Source organism: Ailuropoda melanoleuca, chromosome 17, assembly GCF_002007445.2.
Source record: "Ailuropoda melanoleuca isolate Jingjing chromosome 17, ASM200744v2, whole genome shotgun sequence".
In the NCBI taxonomy this organism is placed as follows: Eukaryota; Metazoa; Chordata; class Mammalia; order Carnivora; family Ursidae; genus Ailuropoda; species Ailuropoda melanoleuca.
In genome coordinates, this window is record NC_048234.1 from 1706677 (window position 1) to 1723466 (window position 16790).

General features: G+C 56.0%; 1 protein-coding gene across 1 annotated transcript in view; it reads right to left on the reverse strand.

Moving 5' to 3' along the window:
* The window catches only part of MINK1 (misshapen like kinase 1), a 38176-nt gene extending 25433 nt beyond the window's left edge, over nucleotides 1-12743 (reverse strand). The window contains 1 exon segment of the mRNA XM_034647266.1: nucleotides 12363-12743. Within this exon segment, the coding sequence (XP_034503157.1) occupies nucleotides 12363-12419 (57 nt within the window). The 5' untranslated portion in view covers nucleotides 12420-12743.
* Nucleotides 12744-16790: the final 4047 nt, after the last annotated feature.

A 16790-nucleotide genomic window follows, 5' to 3' on the forward strand; every position in this document is an offset into this window, starting at 1 on the left:
ATCACCGACACTTGTGCTGAACCATCACAGTGGCCCCGTGTGGTGGGCCTTCCAGGCCTCATTTGACAAAAAGGAGGCATGGGGGTAGTCATGACCTTGCCAACGGTCACCCAGTAAGTGCTGGCACTAGGACGTGAATCTCACTCTGTCTCCAAGGCCTGTGCTCTTAGGGATGAGTGACGACAGGGAAGGCCCATTAGTCCAGGCCCGGCCCCAGCTCCCCGGGTCGGTCCTCACCTGGTCCGGCCGCTCTGCCCCCGGGCACTAGCGGACTCAGGAAACGGTCCTGGAGTGCACGCACACGGAGGTCCGTGCTTCAGAGAGGCCCGCAGACCTTCTGCTGAGCCTTCCCTTTATTTCGTGTCCTTCCCAGATGCCCAGCCGCAAACCCGCACCCCAACTTGGCCCCCTGAGGTCTCTGCAGTGGTGCTGGTGTTCCCCAGACAAGCTGGGACGAAGCCGTCCTGCCCTGGCCAGCCCCCGGCCCAGGCCCGTTTCCCTCAACTCCCTCCAGCCCAGCTTCACACGCACACTTGCCACCTGGTAAGCGTGCCTCTCCTCACACGCAGCACACGGCAAATCACGCATCTCACGTGCTCGTGTGTTTACAGCGCTAAGAACAAACAGCATGCCGGCTAGGAGGCACCAAAGCCTTCTAGGAAGGAGGAGGGGAAAGAAGGGAGGACGGACCCTGGGGATCATGCGGTCCAGGAGCCCTGGGAGCAGATCCGCATCAGATCTCCTGGATGCACGGCACCGCCCCCTGGGCCAGGGCCGGGGCGCTCGAAGGGTACGAGAGCTACCAGGTGACTCCCACGGAGCCTGATTAAGAGCCACTGTCCTCGTCCCCTCACTGTGCAAGCGAGGAAACCAAGTCCCAGAGAGACGACACGCATCCCGGACACAAGAGTGGGACCTGCAGCTAGAACCGGGTCCCCCGGCTCCTGACGCCGCGCTCACTGCAGGTGTCGGGACGCCTCAGCCCCGCCGGCCCCCGTGCGCGCAGGCCTTTCAAGACAGCTCTCCGGAGACGTCGCCTCGACCCCATCTGAGGTCAATAGGCCAGCGCGGCGGCAGAAGCGCCCTCGCCGCCTTGCGAGACACGCCTGGTCTGCAGAGAGCGCCCCTCGGGCCCCAGGCTGGCCTCACGGGAGCCCCGGGCTGCAGGGGGCTGGGCAGCGCGGCACCTGGGAGTCCGAACCCATGGGCTTCGAGACCCCGACCTCCCGCGGGCCCCTCTACAAATGTAAGATGGCCCGTGCGTGCTCTGCCCTCCACACAGGCGCTGAAATCACTTCTCGCTGTGGTTAGCGACCGGTGGGGACGACCGGACCCAGGCCACGCACGGGGCCGGACCACAGGGTGACACGCAAGCCAGGCAGTGCTTCTCGGGATGAGTGAGCCGAGCAAGCTCATTCTGACGTCGAGCACCATCGGGTAAAGCGGGCTCATCCAAAGAAAGCCACCAAACCCCATTCATACCTGGCTCAGGGTAAGGGAACTGTAAGCTTCTGATGGTAGTGAGCGGGGCTGAGGGGAGAAAAGCCTGGAAGCCGAGGTGAGTTGTGCAGCCTCCTCTAGGCTGGGCACAGAGACAAAGCCCTCAGGCTTTGGGATCCAACACAAACACTGCTGATAGGGGGACAAAGCCCTGAACAGCAGACCTGAAATCACCATGACCAAGCCACTGGCTTGGAGGCCCCTGTGGCCTGGACTCCGACCTGTAAGGCAGGCCTCTCTCTGATGCGGGGCTCTCCTGCCCTCCTCTGTCCTGGGTGACTCAAGTCCCAAGCGTCTGCTGCCTTTTCCCTCTTTCCCCTTGAAGGGCAATGAAGAAATGGCAAATGGTGTGGCCAAAGGAAGGCCAGGAGGCCGGGCAGGCCCCTGCATTGACTCCCTCCATCCTAAGAAACCCAACTCAACTCCAGGTCACGCTCCAGGTCTGTCCAGGGCTGCGGGCACCCCGGACGCAGCCTGACCCGGCTCCGCACCCTACAGGCCTGGAGGCTGAGGAGGGGCCGTCAAAGGGGCCTCAGGGTTGCCCACAGTTTTCCCAAAGCATCTTTAGCCGCTCACCAAGCCCTCCCCCCGTAAGTATTTAGGCCTTTCCGGTGGCCCTTCATCCCACAGGAGAGACGCATCAGGCGCGCTGCCTGCCATCCGACAGTGAGAACCTCCCTCCTTGACAGGATGTTGTCGATGTCTGAGCTTTCGGCACCTAGAATGGCTCCTATCAACACACAAATAGGCATCTGCTGAAGACAGCTTCCAGCCAGAGCCGTACCCCCGGCCACCCTCGGGAACGGGGGACACAGGAAGGACAGCGCTCTTGCCGGGGTCCACGGCACTCATCAAAGGGCGGGTTTCTTCTGCTTCTAGGGGCCTGTGTCCCTCACGCACCAGTGCAGAAACGCTACCTTTTGTGATCCTCGTCCCCCAAATGACCTTTCTAACTCACCCTAGCGGGCCCACCGGCCCCCAGGACGAGATGTCAGAGCTGAGATGAGCGCAATGGTGAACACGATGGTGAACGCAGGCACAACAGAACCAGCCGCGGGAGGTGGCCGAGAACCCCCTTAGCTCTTCTTTCCCGGGCCTGGGCCCTTCATTTAAAATCCCTGTCAGAGCCAGGCCGGGCTCCCGGGCAGGGGGGAGGGGCGTGTTCAGAGCGACTTCTGGGACGACAGGTCACCTCACCCGGCTCCACAAGCGTTAAGCCTCTGCTCTGTCACGGCCTCCTTCACTCGCTCGCACAGCTCCGCACACACACAACAGAGCGGGGGAGCGGGTGGCGAGCGGTGGGTCCCGGGGCTGGGGCGCGGGGACTGGACTGCAGGCTTCCTACGGACAGAGCTTCGTCTGGGATGGTCGCACAACAATGTGAGGGTACTTAGTGCCCCTGCTCGACGCCCTTAGCTTGGCTAAAATGGTAAAAGTTTATGTATATGTAACTACGGTAAAAAAAAAAAAAAATTTTTAAGGGAGGAGTGAGTGAGACAGTCTTCCTCGCTTCCTGCCGAAGAACAGGCCTCTTTTCTGAATCATTCAACTTTCTTCCAAACGAAATCGCCTGGATTCTTTTTTTTTTTTTAAAGATGTATTTATTTATTTATTTAATATATACGGGGAGAGAGCAGAGCGGTTGCAGGAGAACGAGCACAGGGTCCGGGGGCAGAGGGAGAGAGGGAGAGAATCCCAAGCAGGCTCCATGCTCAGCATGGAGCCCGACGTGGGGCTTGACCTCACGACCCCGAGATCACAACCGGAGTCGAATAAGATCAAGTCGGACGCTCAACCGACTCAGCCACCAGGCGCCCCAATCTTCCGGATTCTTGTGCATATCTTTCCCTGCTGTCATCAGAGTGCTCTGCCCAGAAGCCCATCACCCCGAAATCTCTATCCATCCTGGGCACAGGCCCCATGAAGTTTCAGATTCCTGGCCCGGGCCCAGCAATGCCAACCCACCTGCAGTCCTCAAAGACCCAGGCTAACGACTCAGTCCCTCTCCTCAAAACATGCCCCACGTTTCTGAATAAAGCCTGTCCTCTACCAAGACCCAGATCCGGACCGCGGGCTCCTCAAGGGCAGGAACCACGTCTCACACAGGCTGTCTCCAAACCACAAGGCAGGTCACACTCCCGAAGTCCCCAGATAACGCGAACACAGAAACACAGACAGTGCCACATCCCTGTGCGAGCCCCCACAGCCTGCCCACCACGGGCACATATTCACAGCAGAAGCGAGGAGAAAACCATGCTGCTCAGAGCACACGGTCTAGGACGTGAGCCACGCCATGCCCTCTCCTCCGCACGCACACGCCCTGCCCCCCGGAGCAGGCCAGCTGCACGGGCGCCGACACGCTCAGGCTGTGCAGTGAGTCAGACCTGAGTCTGACTCCAAGAGCTGCCACGTCCTGGCTGTCCAACCCTAGATGAGGCCCTGGGACTCCCCACATTCTGTGAGTTTTGGTGTGTCCACCCTGGAAGGGAGATGGCCGCTCTGAAGGGCTACGGGGAGGGCTGGCGAGGTTATATAAGCACAGAGCCCACCGCAGAGTTAGTGTTCTTACCGTTCTCATTCCAACCCCAAACCCCTCCTGTGATGAACCCACATTAAAATAGAAACGACTTGGATCAGAACTGATGGAAGAGAAAAGGGGCTCGCTGGCAGTCTAAAGGACAAAGGAACAAATCACGAGGCCACGTGCTGCCTGCCTGTCCCTCCCAACCCGGTGTTGTTCGACACGCGGACCCTGTGGGCCCCAGGTGGTTTCCAGAGGGAAGGACCTTGTTCAGGTCCAAGCACTACGGCGCCTCCACACCCTGGCGAGATGAGACCAGGAGCCCGCCAAGCTCTGCTCCCGTAAGCCACGTCGAGGCAGCAAGAAGTGGATGGCAGCCCTGTCCCCGGGCTTCCCCTGCTTGTCCCCATCACTGCTCTATCCCCGGCCCCTCGCCCATCCCCAAAGCGTACTAGGGGCAAGGTGCCTTCCTCCCTGTGCGATCTGAGTCATGGCACTCACTCACCACCCCTCTGCCTTCCGGGGGCCAGCCCGAGAGTGCAAAGACCCGAGAGGAAGGACGAGTGTGCTAGCCTCCTCTCCGACCCCATGGGCGCACCTGCTTCTGCCTGCTGACGCTTGGGCTGTGGGGTGCGCCTGCCTCTTTTCCTGAAGACTCCTTCCCGAGCGACTCAGAATTAAACACCAAGTACTACGCACTTCAGCCACCTTCTCACAAATGTGCCTTGAAAGAAAGAGTGGGTGGGTGGTAAAGAGAGAACATGAAATCGTCTTCCTTCCAGTCTGGCTTGGAGCCTGCCCACTTTACCTTCGGAGGTGTGCCAGCAAACACAGAAAAGCTGTCGGGACAGACAGGTGCCATGCGCCAAACCCATGTACAGCCTGCATTCCTCTCCCCACCCAGAGCTCGGGACAGGAGGGGACTTCGAGGGAGGAACTTGTCCCGGTCCTTCACCTGGCCCTTCCCCAGCCAACGCCAGGCTTCCAAGAGGCACTGCGGGCAGCCTGGGTGGAAAAGCAATTCCTCCCTGTGCCTCCCACACGCAGGGCATGAACGTCCCCGGTCCCCATGCAGACACAGTGACAGTTACACCTCCCTCCCCAGCGTTTCCGGACGCCCTTGGAGGGAGGGCGGCACCGCCCTGGCCGAGGACCACTGAGTGAGGAACCAGTGCAGGATACACGGGGCTGCTCTGCTGCCTGTAGATCAAATCTACAGGGAAAGGACCGGTCACAGCAATGCTCGGAGCCGAATCTCCCACTCAGCGGGTGATTACTGAACCCCTACGACGTGCTCAGCTTTCTTGGAGGCACCGTGAGGGTAACAGGAAGGAAGGGTCACGGTCCCCAGACCTAAGGAAGTGGTGGCACAGACAAGACCATAAAACAACATGCAGTGTGAGGCAGGACATACTCAAATGCTGAATTATGGGGTCTGTGAGAAGGAGGAGGGGACCGACCAGTGATGGCGGGCACAGGCAGGACAGGCTTCCCGGAGAAAGCAGAAATTGAGGTGGCTTGAAGAAGGTGGCCTTCTCTTCCCACAATCTGTCCCTGTAAGGCTCGCTGTTCACAGAAAACTCCTCAGACCCGTGCTTCTGGGAGCAGTTCAGCAACGCAAGCCCCTCCAACCCTCTCGTCACATGGTTCCCGGTGGAGGAAGGCACGAGGATCCCCCCTCTCCCCCAGAAGACCAGCCCCATTCAGACCTGCTCTCAGGAGGCCTTCTCGTCCCACAGGCCAGGAGGCAGAGCTCATTCCCTGCAGCCCAGACTCCAGATGCAGGGGGCTCTGGGTGCAGGGGACTCCAGGGGCTCCGGGTGCTGGAGTCTCAGGGTGCTAGGGGCTTGGGGTGTCAAGGGCTCCGGGTACAGGGGACTCCAGGGTGCCAGGGGCTCCGGGTATTGGGGCCTCGGGGTGCAGGGGGCTCCGGGTGCCGGGGTGTTGGGGGCTCCAGGGGCTCAGGGTGCAGGGGGCTCCGGGGTGGGCCCTGCAGACTCTCCTGCCATGGGGACACGTACTTCCCAGGTTAGTCTAAGGTCTAATCACCTCTGCTGTCCAAGGACTTCTGGCCTCCTCCCTTGCCAGCCACCCCATGCTTCCTAGGCAGAACCCCCTTCTTGTAGTCCTCCATTCATCCCTCTCTGGCCACTATGGCTCCTCCCACAGGCTGTGCCACCAACCACTCTCTCTACGGCCCGCCCTGACAACACCAAAGCTTCTGGCGTCTGTTTCCTCCAAGAAGACCAAGACTGTGGCTTCCCCAGCCCTGCTTCATTTAAAGCGTGCAAAATCAGGAACAGTCCCCCTGCACACCCCACTCATGCTTTACTTGCACACAATGTAAATTGAGACTCTCGTCTATTTATAGACAGCCTCTACCTAAACGTTGGGAAGAAGCCCACTTCCCGCAGACCGTGAGAGCAAGAGCCAGGCCCAGGGCCGGGCCCGCCTGTGCTTCTTTCTGGGAGATGTACCCACCTCCCAACCCCAGCCAGTGCCCAGGCTCACAGCCACTGACACCCCCCCCCAGGTGACTGTGTGAGCACATGGAAATGTGAAATAGCCGCACGGTAGTAACCATCTCACTGTGCACACGTACGAACACATCATGCCGCATACACCTTTATCACAACCCTAAAATAACGTGTCCAGTGATAACCCTTGTCCTTCATGCACCTGGTCCAGACCACGGCACACTCGCCCACCCTCTGCAGAGCGACGCGTGGCTCACAGTGACCCCGTACTGAGACCCTCCCCCCAATAAGTAAACACGAGGGTCCTTGAGTCATACGCCCTTCCATGTACATTCCCTTACCCTTCAAATCAAACTCGTTTGTTCCTCCCACGGGAAGGTTCAGAAGAAATCCTTTCGGACGGTAAGCCTGGAGTTCCGCCCCCCCATCCTCAGGCCCCAGGCTGTTGACTAAACGCTCCGCCCTAAGCATGGCCCCATTCCCGGGTCTCCCCACTCTGGCCATCACCACACTCTACCCGCTGGTTCTCCTCTAGCTGTTCTTTCTGTGGCAATGCCAGCTCAGTGTTCAGACATGTCATCTGTTTCTCTCCATTGACCAACCAAATATTTTCATCTACAAAAAGTAAGAATGACCCTTGTTACACACACTCCTGGCATACGCGACTTTTCTGCCATCGCCTTTATCACAATTTGCAGTTACATACGTAACCGTACACATATATATGTCTGATTATTTTGTTAATGTCTCTCCCCACTCCTAGACTGCAGGAAAACCCAGTCTATCTTGTTCATCAGTGTGCCCTCTGTGCCTAGTTCCAGATCTTTCTGCAAACAAAACAGGAAGCCTAGCCACAGTTAACAGGCACAACCTCAGGCCGTCTGGCCACTGGACTGCAATCTCCAGGGGCTCCTTGGGTCACGGTAATTCCACCCCTTTCCTCTCTCCTTACCCTTAGAAAGAACAAACAGTGTCAAGTACCTTCTCAGTTAGCCTCTGGAGGGGCTTCCCGTGGATGGAAGAATCCCAGACTCAAGTCAAGGACGGGCTGGTTAGGAGAATGGCAGGAAGAACGGGAGAGAATGAACGTGGGTGTGACCAGGGCCCACGTCTGCTACCAAGGAAGGTTTCTATCTCCCTATGTTCTGTGGGGATTCAGGAAACGTTTTGGAAGGTGACTTATTAACCTGACTACTTTTTGTTCTATTTCTGCAACCTAGGAAAGACGGAGGGAGTCGGGGGTGTGAAGCGGACGCTCAGGGAGGAGAAAGGACTGGGGATCGGATTTCGAGATGACTGAAGACAGGACAACAGAAAATCGGCATAATTCATGGGAATCAGACTCAACAAAAAGTTCCCGACCTTGAGGATTCCAAGCTATTGAGGAGAGCAGCAAAAGCTAAGGAAGGGGGAGGCTGACGGGGCGCCTGGATGGCTCAGTCGGTTAAGCATCTGACTCCTGATTTTGGTTCAGGTCATCGTATCATGGGTTGCGGGATGGAGCCCCCGTGGGACTCCTTGCTCAGTGGGGGATCTGTTTGAAGATTCTCTCCCTCTGCTCCCCCACCTCTCTAAAATAAATCAATCTTAAAAAGAAGAAGAAGAAGAAGGAGGAGGAGGAGGAAAGAAAGAAAGAAAGAAAGAAAGAAAGAAAGAAAGAAAGAAAGAAAGAGAGAGAAAGAGGGACCCTGAGCTTGCAAAATCATGTGTTCGATGGACAAGGCAGAGCTCTCGTTCCACAGCTTCGTGTAGTTCCGAGCCTGACGTGACACCCTTCCCACAGCACCCAGAACCTGCTTTTCAAAGCAGCCGCCTGCCAGGGCCGGGTGACCAACACAGGAAGGGATGTCCTCCATCACTTCATCCGGCTCAACTCTATCTGGAGCCAGCAAGATTAGTCAGGCCGACTCTCGGAAGGTTTCTGGAGATGCTCTCCCAGGCCTGTTCTGTGTTTCTGGTTGAGAGGTGACCTCCACATTCCTCACTTAGAGACCAAGGCCCGAGTACGAGCTTGTAAAGAGTGGCTGCATACTTCCTGCCATCTTGTCCCAAAATAACAGGGAGGACACTGCATAGCCAAGCTGTGAGAGGCACGCCGTCCAAAGTCGAAGGAACGGAGGCCAGGTTTGACATTAGGATTTCACAAGGCACAGTGTTCACGGAGCTCCTGGGGCCAACGTGGTGGGGGGGGGGGGGGGGGAGGCAGCCAGCTCTCTTGCTGACACTCTTCCTGCTGTGTTCACTGTCGAAACCCCACTGTTCCACACACCGTCCCCTCCACCTATCACTAAGGGCCACAGCAATCTGTTCTGTCCTACAGCAGAGAGGGTGGGGCTCTCTCCCCTGGTGTGGGGGGGAAGGCCGAACAGCTGGCTCTAGCAAAGTTCTCTGTAACCTTCCTTCCATCGTTCTGCCAAAGCAGCCCCAGGCTTCATTGCTCCCCTCACTCCCCCGACAGCCCCACCTCCCCTCTCCAGTTCTCTGGGGGAAAAGTCACTACCATTCTTTCTGCTGCAGGAGGTCAGGCTTCCCCCCGCCCCACCTGAGGCAGGTGCCGTCCACACCTGGACAGCGAGCGCATCCGAACACGCTGGCCGTCCACGGTGCTCAGGGCCCGAGCTGCCAACTTTCCCAGTGGTGCTGGCCCCACAGCCTCATGGGGACGGAAGAGAGGGGAAGATGGTTCACCATGTCTGTCTGCACGACTACCCTGCAACAAGTCCCTCCTGACTGGGCGCCCTGATATTATTTCAATACGGCGACACTGAGCACAGCTCCACGGTTTCAAGGACACTGCAGCCTAAGACTTCCAGCTGCTCGGACGGTAAAGAGAAGCTGTTTGATTTATGAAGTGGGTCAACCGAAAGGAGCGAAGGGAAAGGAAAGAGGTCAGCCTGGGTCGGCTCCCTCCTTGTCCCGTCCGGTTTATTGATACTTAGCGTTTGTGGGAAGCCAAGAGCCACAAGTCAGAAGATTCTTCTGGAACGTCACCAAGTTGGGACAGAGAGGAGGTCTGAAACAAGAGGCCCACATTTTCTCTTGGATGGTCCTAAGTTTACTTTCAGGGCATCACACTCAGATGGAGGCTTCCAGAACTCTGTTTACCACCAGATAAGATCTGATTCCAAGAACAACTCAGAAGAGATATTCTTAACTGTGTGTCTGTAGAAGAGAGGCAAGAGGACGCCTGACGAGCAGGACATTTACTGGGTGCTCTCTCTGAGCAAGCGTGGTGCTGAGAGCGCTCACTTGTCATAACACGCGGTTTTCAACACACGTTGAGCCCCGTCACGTGCAAAACACCGACACGGACGCCAGCACGCAAAAATGAGCCGAACAGTCAAGATCCTAGCTTCCACTGAAGTCACATCTTTGTCGAGGTTGATAAAAACAAATATATCTGTCGGCTAGTGACAAACACGATGCAGGAAAAGCATGCAGACTAAGGGACTGCTGTATAAAACTTCCACAGAGATCAAGCGGGGGAAGCGGTGCTATTTCAGCGGCAGCTGCGCTGGAAGGCGTCTCTGATTGCCATCTGATGACACGAGCAGCAGAACAGCCCCACGTGCCGGCCACCGGACCGACCACTCCACGTGCGGGACTTGGTGAGTCTGCAGCCACTCTGCGTTCAGCACCGTTACTCTCCCCACACAGAGCCGGGAGCAAGGGCTCTCTGCAGAACCTGACAAGGTTACACAGTGAGAAAGCCGGGACTTGAACTCAGGAGTCCACAGCCCCGTGCTACTGGGCTGCGGGAGAAATGGAACCTCAGAGGTCAAGTGCGCCTGGGGTCACAAAGCGCAGGCCCTCTGGCCCTTCCGCATGAGGCTAGGAGCTGAGTGCCGTTCAGTCTGGCCCGCTATCCAAGTATTCCTCTCATCGCCAGCTGAAAGCCAAACCCTCTCTTGAAACAAGAGGAAAAAGACAATATGGGCTCTGCAAGGCCAGCTAATAAGTGAACACGTTCCTCTCTCAAACCCCCGCCCCCAGGAGAGGGGAAACAGGCTTCGCTGCTAATTCCCCAGACTGCCGGTTCCCACTGGAGAAGAGACAGGCACAGAACAGGAGGTGTCACTCCACAGGGCCACAGCAACTCCGCAGGTGGAGCGGAGGGGACAGGCACCGGGAAAAGGTCAGCAGCAAGGAGAAAGGAGGCCCTCTGTAGCCCCGTTTCAAAGAAAGCACAGCCCTCCCTCCTGCCCTGCAGTAGAGGGGTGGAGGCAGTGGCGGGGTGAGGGGAAGGGGAGTGCTTCCCTGAGAAGCAGGAGGCAGGAAAGACAGAAGCCCTGGGAGCAGGTCCCAGGCCTCTCTTGAATGGAGGGAGAGGGGAATGAGGCAGGAGGCTAACACTGCTTCTAGCAGAGAAGTCCAGAAAGGAAATACCACAGCCAAGGTCAGAGGGTGTTTGCAGAATTGCTAGAAATCCCAGGCTGGGGAGTCCAGGCGAGAGTGGAGGATTCAAGGAAAAGAGAAGCCCGAGCAGAGTTCCACAGGGTTTCAACCAAAGGTCACGGTTTGGACCCTCCCGTTTTTTTATTGTACATCAGCCACCACAACCACAGGGACCTGTGGCCAGGGTTAATCAACAACCAAAGTGGGAAGGGAAGACGCGGGTTCATACTAGAGCAGAGCACGTTAAGGGGAGCTGGGAATTCCATCGCTTTATACCCCTCAGACTTCTGCCCACCAACACACACACACACAGAATGAAATTCAATGCTGAGTCTCCCTCCACAGCAACTTATCGCCTTATCTCCAGCAAGCCAGGTCTCCTAGCCCAACACTGCACCAAACAAATTATGACCTGAATGGCAAGAAAAACTGTGTCACCTAGAGAAACCCAATTAACGACATGACTCTGCTCTCCTCAATTCCCCTCTCCTCCTCCAGGCGTATCCGGGGCACCTGTGTGGCTGACCGCCTTTTCCCACTACTGGCCGTGTTCCCTGGCTAACTCCAAAGCCAGACCATTGAAACAGGGGCCTGCGGAGAAGCCAACCCAGAGACGGGAAATCCTGCTGCCCCCCACACCCTGGCCTGTTGAGGAAGACCGGAGGACACAACATAACACGGCACCTGGGTGGACAGTCTGTGGAGCGTTCACCTTGAAATCACTAAGTTGCTCCTCAAGCCAGCGCACCTTGCTGAAGAACACAATTGCTCCTGAGAGCTCCCAAATGAGGGCGTGCACGTCCCCCGAAGGGGCAATAAACAGGTATTTCGAAGAAATTCGTGCTGTGGTTGCTTCCGCTGATCCCCTTTCCCAAGGAGCCCCTCCCCTGAGAGATCTCCATCACCTTCTCCCCCCGGCTTCTGCAGCCTCCCCACCGACCACATGTTCTGTGTGAGTCCATACACATAAACATCCTCTCTGCGGCCCGTGCCAGGGCTTCCCGAGAGAACCAGCGCCCCCCCCCTTGTCTCCGCTCCAGCCCCACACCGCTGCAGAGTTGGTCATGCACTAGGCAGGGACCCTGAGACCGGAAATGCCTGGTTCTGGACTGCTGCACTTGAAACACGAGAGGAGGCAGAAGGAGAGCTGAGCACGGGGACCAGGGCGACCGCAGGAGGCGCGGGGTACAGAGGGGAAGGCTGAAATTCCGGCCAGGGGAGAGGTGCAATCCAGGGGTGGGCGAGGAGGGGGAGGCTGTCAAGGCAGGGGCAAAGTCAAAATCCGAGGCGCCGAGAGAGGAGAGGAGGAGGAGGAAGAGGAGGAGGAGGAAGGAGACACGAGTAAGGGCAAGGCTGGAAACAGGCCGGGAGGGAGGGCCGGGGCCAGGGAGAGGCACGGGCGGCGATACTCTGCAGGTGGCGGGGCTGGGGGAAGCGGGGTGGGGGAAGGGGGTCCGCGGCGCGCTCACCCGCAGGGCGGACAGGTCGATGTCGTCCAGGCTGCGGGCGGGGGCTGGGTCGCCCATGGCCTCCGCGGGCAGCCGGGCCCCGGGGCCGCTCACGCTCCGGCTCGGTTATTCCGCTGCCGCCGTCGCTGCTTCTCCCCCATCGGGGGATTCCGGGGGCGGACTCCGCCGCGCCTCCCCCGGAGGACGCGGAGGGGGAGGGCCGGCGGGAGGACCGACCCACCGACTGACAGGAGCTAGCGCCCGGAGCCCGCAACCCGAGCCTCCCGACTCTCCTGCGCAGGCGCGGACTGGCCGCGCGCCGGGAGGGTGGACGAGGGAACGTGACGCGAGCGCGCCGGGTTCCCCTCCCCCTAGGCGCCGACACCTGCGCGCAGGCGCAGGAGAGAGAGCGAGAGCGAAAGGCGCGCGCGAGGACCGAGCGACCGCGCGAGCCTGGCGAGCAGAAGTGGGCGGTGGCCGGGCGGCCGCGGAGCGCGCCCACCGGCCGGCGCGCGTGCGCACACGCGTTTCCTTCCATTCCCCTGTGTTTTGCCCTTTCTCTCCCCCATTTCCTTCTTCGCTCGCCTTTGACGCTTTTCCTTCCCTTTTCCTCCTCTTTCGTGTGCCCAGCTGCCAATCAAGCCACCCACCTCTATTTGCGGGGGAAGGGGGGCGGGACTCAACCCCCGTATTACTAGGGGGGTTGTTATGGTAACTCCCCACGCGAGGGCTGGGTGGCCTCTAGATAGGAAGGGCTGTCCACCCACCTAATTGCCATGGCAACAGTGGAGCCGCCGAGGGAGGGGCCTCGGGGTGAGAATTTGGCTAGAGAAACCACGTGGGTGTTGGGCGGGGGCGCCGGGTGCCTGGGGAGTGCCCTTTACCCCTTTCCCTGGCTGGAGTGGGGAGTGTTGAGGAGGGGACCTGGGATCTCGGGACGGGGAATCCTCCCGCACACCTTTGTCTCTGCACAAAGGAGGTGTTTCAACAGTTATTCATTGACCGATCACTGGAGCCGCGTGGGGGGGGGCCAGGGGTGGCAGGGAGAGGCGGAGGGACCTGTGTCCAACCTCTCCAGATCTTGCTTGGGTCACCTTAGGTCTAGTTTGGGCCCAGCAACCCCAGCCGTTAGCCTCACTGGAGGCTGGGTGAGGCTATGAAAAGAACCAGGAGTCATGTTCTGCCAGTGTCTGCTGTGTGACCTTGAGCAAGTTGCTTTGCTTCTCTGGGCTTTTCTTTCCCTGCGAAGTTGAGGAAGAAGGCTGTTTGCTCCCCGAGATCACTTCCAGCAATATTGTCTCCGAAAGACCCCACCACCCGTCTTAATACAAACATTACTTAGGAGAGTTTGAATGAAAAGTCCTTGGAAAGGGGTTAACATCCTCTTTTCTAGACCCTTTTCTTTAGCACATTTGGATGCACGTCCAGTTTTGCTCCCCTCCCCTCCTGTTTGCCTTGTCATTGTCCTTGTCCACGCCACAATCACCACTTATCTCCATTCCTCTTTATCAGCCACCTGCTTGGTCTCCCTCCCTGGACCCCCTTAAGTCAATTCTCCATACCCACAGTGATTTGTCTGAAACTCAAATCTGATGGCACTCTGTTTGTGACCCTTCACTGTGCCCCCACTTTTGAATAAAGTATGACATCAAAGACCCTTCAAGATTTTGCCTGCTTCTTCTGCCTTGTTTTCCACACTCTGCCATTCGATCTCACGTGTTGTAGCCATACTGAAATCTTGTACTCACAGTGGCCAGAACCCAACAGACCTTCCTTCAGCCTGGGCACCTGCTGTTTCTTCTCCTGGAATATTCTGACCACGCCCACTCTGACTGCACTTTGCTTTGCCTTACATGTCTAAATCACCACCTCCATGAAGCCTTCCTTGACTGCCAAGGCTGAGTTTAGCTCTTCTGTTTTAACTGCCTGCCTTAAATCCATGGTAACACTTGAGACTTTGAATTGTAAATGTCTGTCGCATCTCCTTAAAGGCAGAAATCATGTCAGCCTTGTTCAGCACGGGTCTTGGCACCCCTTAGAGGTTCAGTAACAAGTGAATGAAGGTGTCTGTCATGTTGGCAGGCACTGGGATATATGGTAATGCAAGATCAAGACCATGGGATAGTAGGGCAAAACACAAAATTTGAAGTTAGTCCTTTGGGCAAGTCATTAATCTCTCTGAGGTTCAATTCTATCATCTATAAAATAGAGATAATAGATTAGGATAAAATAAAATTAGATATGTAAAGCACTTGGCATATGCTAGGTCCTCAATACATTTGCTTATGCCTGACTCATAGGCAGTGTTTAATAAAGAGATACTGAGGGACGCCTGGGGGGCTCAGTCCGTGAAGCGTCTGTCTTCGGCTCAGGTCACGATCTCGGGGTCCTGGGATTGAGCCCCACATCAGGCTCCCTGCTCAGTGGGGAGCCTGCTTGTCCCTCTCCCTCTGCTGCTCCCACTGCTTGCGCACATGCTCTCCCTTTCTCTCTCTCCCAAATAAATAAATAAATAAATAAATAAATAAATAAATAAAATCTTTAAAAAAGAGAGACACTGAATCAATGAGTGAGCAGATGAAGATGGCAGGGATAGGCTGGCCACGCGAACCTCAAGCGGCAGTGCAGCCTGGAAGGTGGGAAGTACCGAGAAACAAGACTGGCCTCGTGTTTGTAATTACTGAGGCTGGAGTATGGACACTCGGAGGCATGAGCGTTCATATTGTCTATTATGTGTGTATATATGGAATTGTCCGTAATAAAAACTTACAGACGATGTAGTAGAGAAAGTCCTGGATCGGGCATCAAGGAAAATGAAGATATATTTTTTAAATGTATTGTTGTGGGGGAGAGGGGCAGAGGGAGAGGGAGAAGCAGGCTCCCCACTGAGCAAGGAGCCTGATGCAGGACTCGATCCCAGGACCCTGGGATCGTGACCTGAGCCAAAATTGAGTCGGATGCTTAACCGACTGAGCCATCCAGGTGCCCCAAGGAAAGTTAAAATATTAAAAATGAGACAAATTGTAGGACCCCCTTGGGGACAGAGGAACGTCTCCCACAGGCCCCAGTGCCGTCGGGGCCTCCCACGCACCTCGGGAGTCTGGATTCATTCTCTTCCTCCTGGGTCTAGAGCCACCTCTTCTGTTCCAAGCCCACTGCTTTTCCCTGCACTGTGCTGCCTTCCATTCAAGAAACTCCAGGATTAATTGTGTGTATGTGGGGGTGGGGGTTGCAGATGGACCAACAGATGGTGTGAGCAGAAGCCCACCCACTTCCAGCCCACCTCAGCCGGAGGGGGGCTGCTCTCTCCACCAGCCCCCTCCTTCGGTTAATGAGGTAACGGTCCCCTCGGGAAAGAGGCACTTACTGCTGACAATGAGGCTAATTAGCAGGATGCCAATTAGTACCAGGGGACCGCTGTATGTGAGAGGGGGGATTTCTTGAGTGCAAGTGACTGCTTCAGAGGAAAGGAGGGTTGGGCTCAAAGGACGGGAGCAGGGCAACAGCATCCCCCCTCTCCCATTGTCATCCACCCACACACCCCTCTTCCAGGAAGTCTTCCTAAATTCCTCCCTCTGCTCCCCTCTGCTTCCCCTGCTCCTATGGTCAGTTCTTAGGCTGGGGAGCGAGGCTGAGGACTGATAGGCAAAAGCCTGGACCTGCACTGAACTTCTTCCTAATTGCAGAATAGTTCAGATACACAAAAAGAAATGAATACGTATATGAAATACAAGTTCATCCACCCAGCACTCCGCTTACATAAATGGCACTAATTCAGGTGAAGAACTCTCTGTGTATACCCCTCCGTTATCCCCTTCTCTCTGCCTGCCCTGGGAGGTCACCCTCCTCAATCCGGTGTGTGCTACACTCTCTTCTAGACCCTACCATTTACAGGCATACCTAGTTCTGTCGTATTTTTTACGAATGGAGGGTTTGTGGCAACCCAGCGTCGGGCAAGTCTGTTGGCAACGTTTTTCCAACAGCATCTGCTCACTTCCTGTCTTTATGTCCCATTTTGGTAATTCTCCCAATATTTCAAACATTTTCATTATTATTATATTTGCGATGGTGATCTGCGGTCAGTGATTATGACTCGCCAAAAGCTCAAGTGATGTTTAGCATTTTTTAGCAATATTTTTATTTAAAAAAATTTTTTTTAAGTTTATTCATTTAAGTGATCTCTCCATCCAATGTGGGGCTCGAACTCACAACTCTGAGATCAAGAGTCGCATGAGTTAGCCGGGCCCCCAGGGATTGTTTAAATAATTAAATATTATAATAATATTTATGCATTTATATAATTTATATTTGTATAAATTTATATATTAAATCTTACATTAATATTTATATAATTAATAATTAAGCAATAATTAAAATATTTTTAAATGAAGGTAGATACTTTGGGTTTTTTTAGACCTAATGTTATTGCACTTAATAGACTATAGTGTA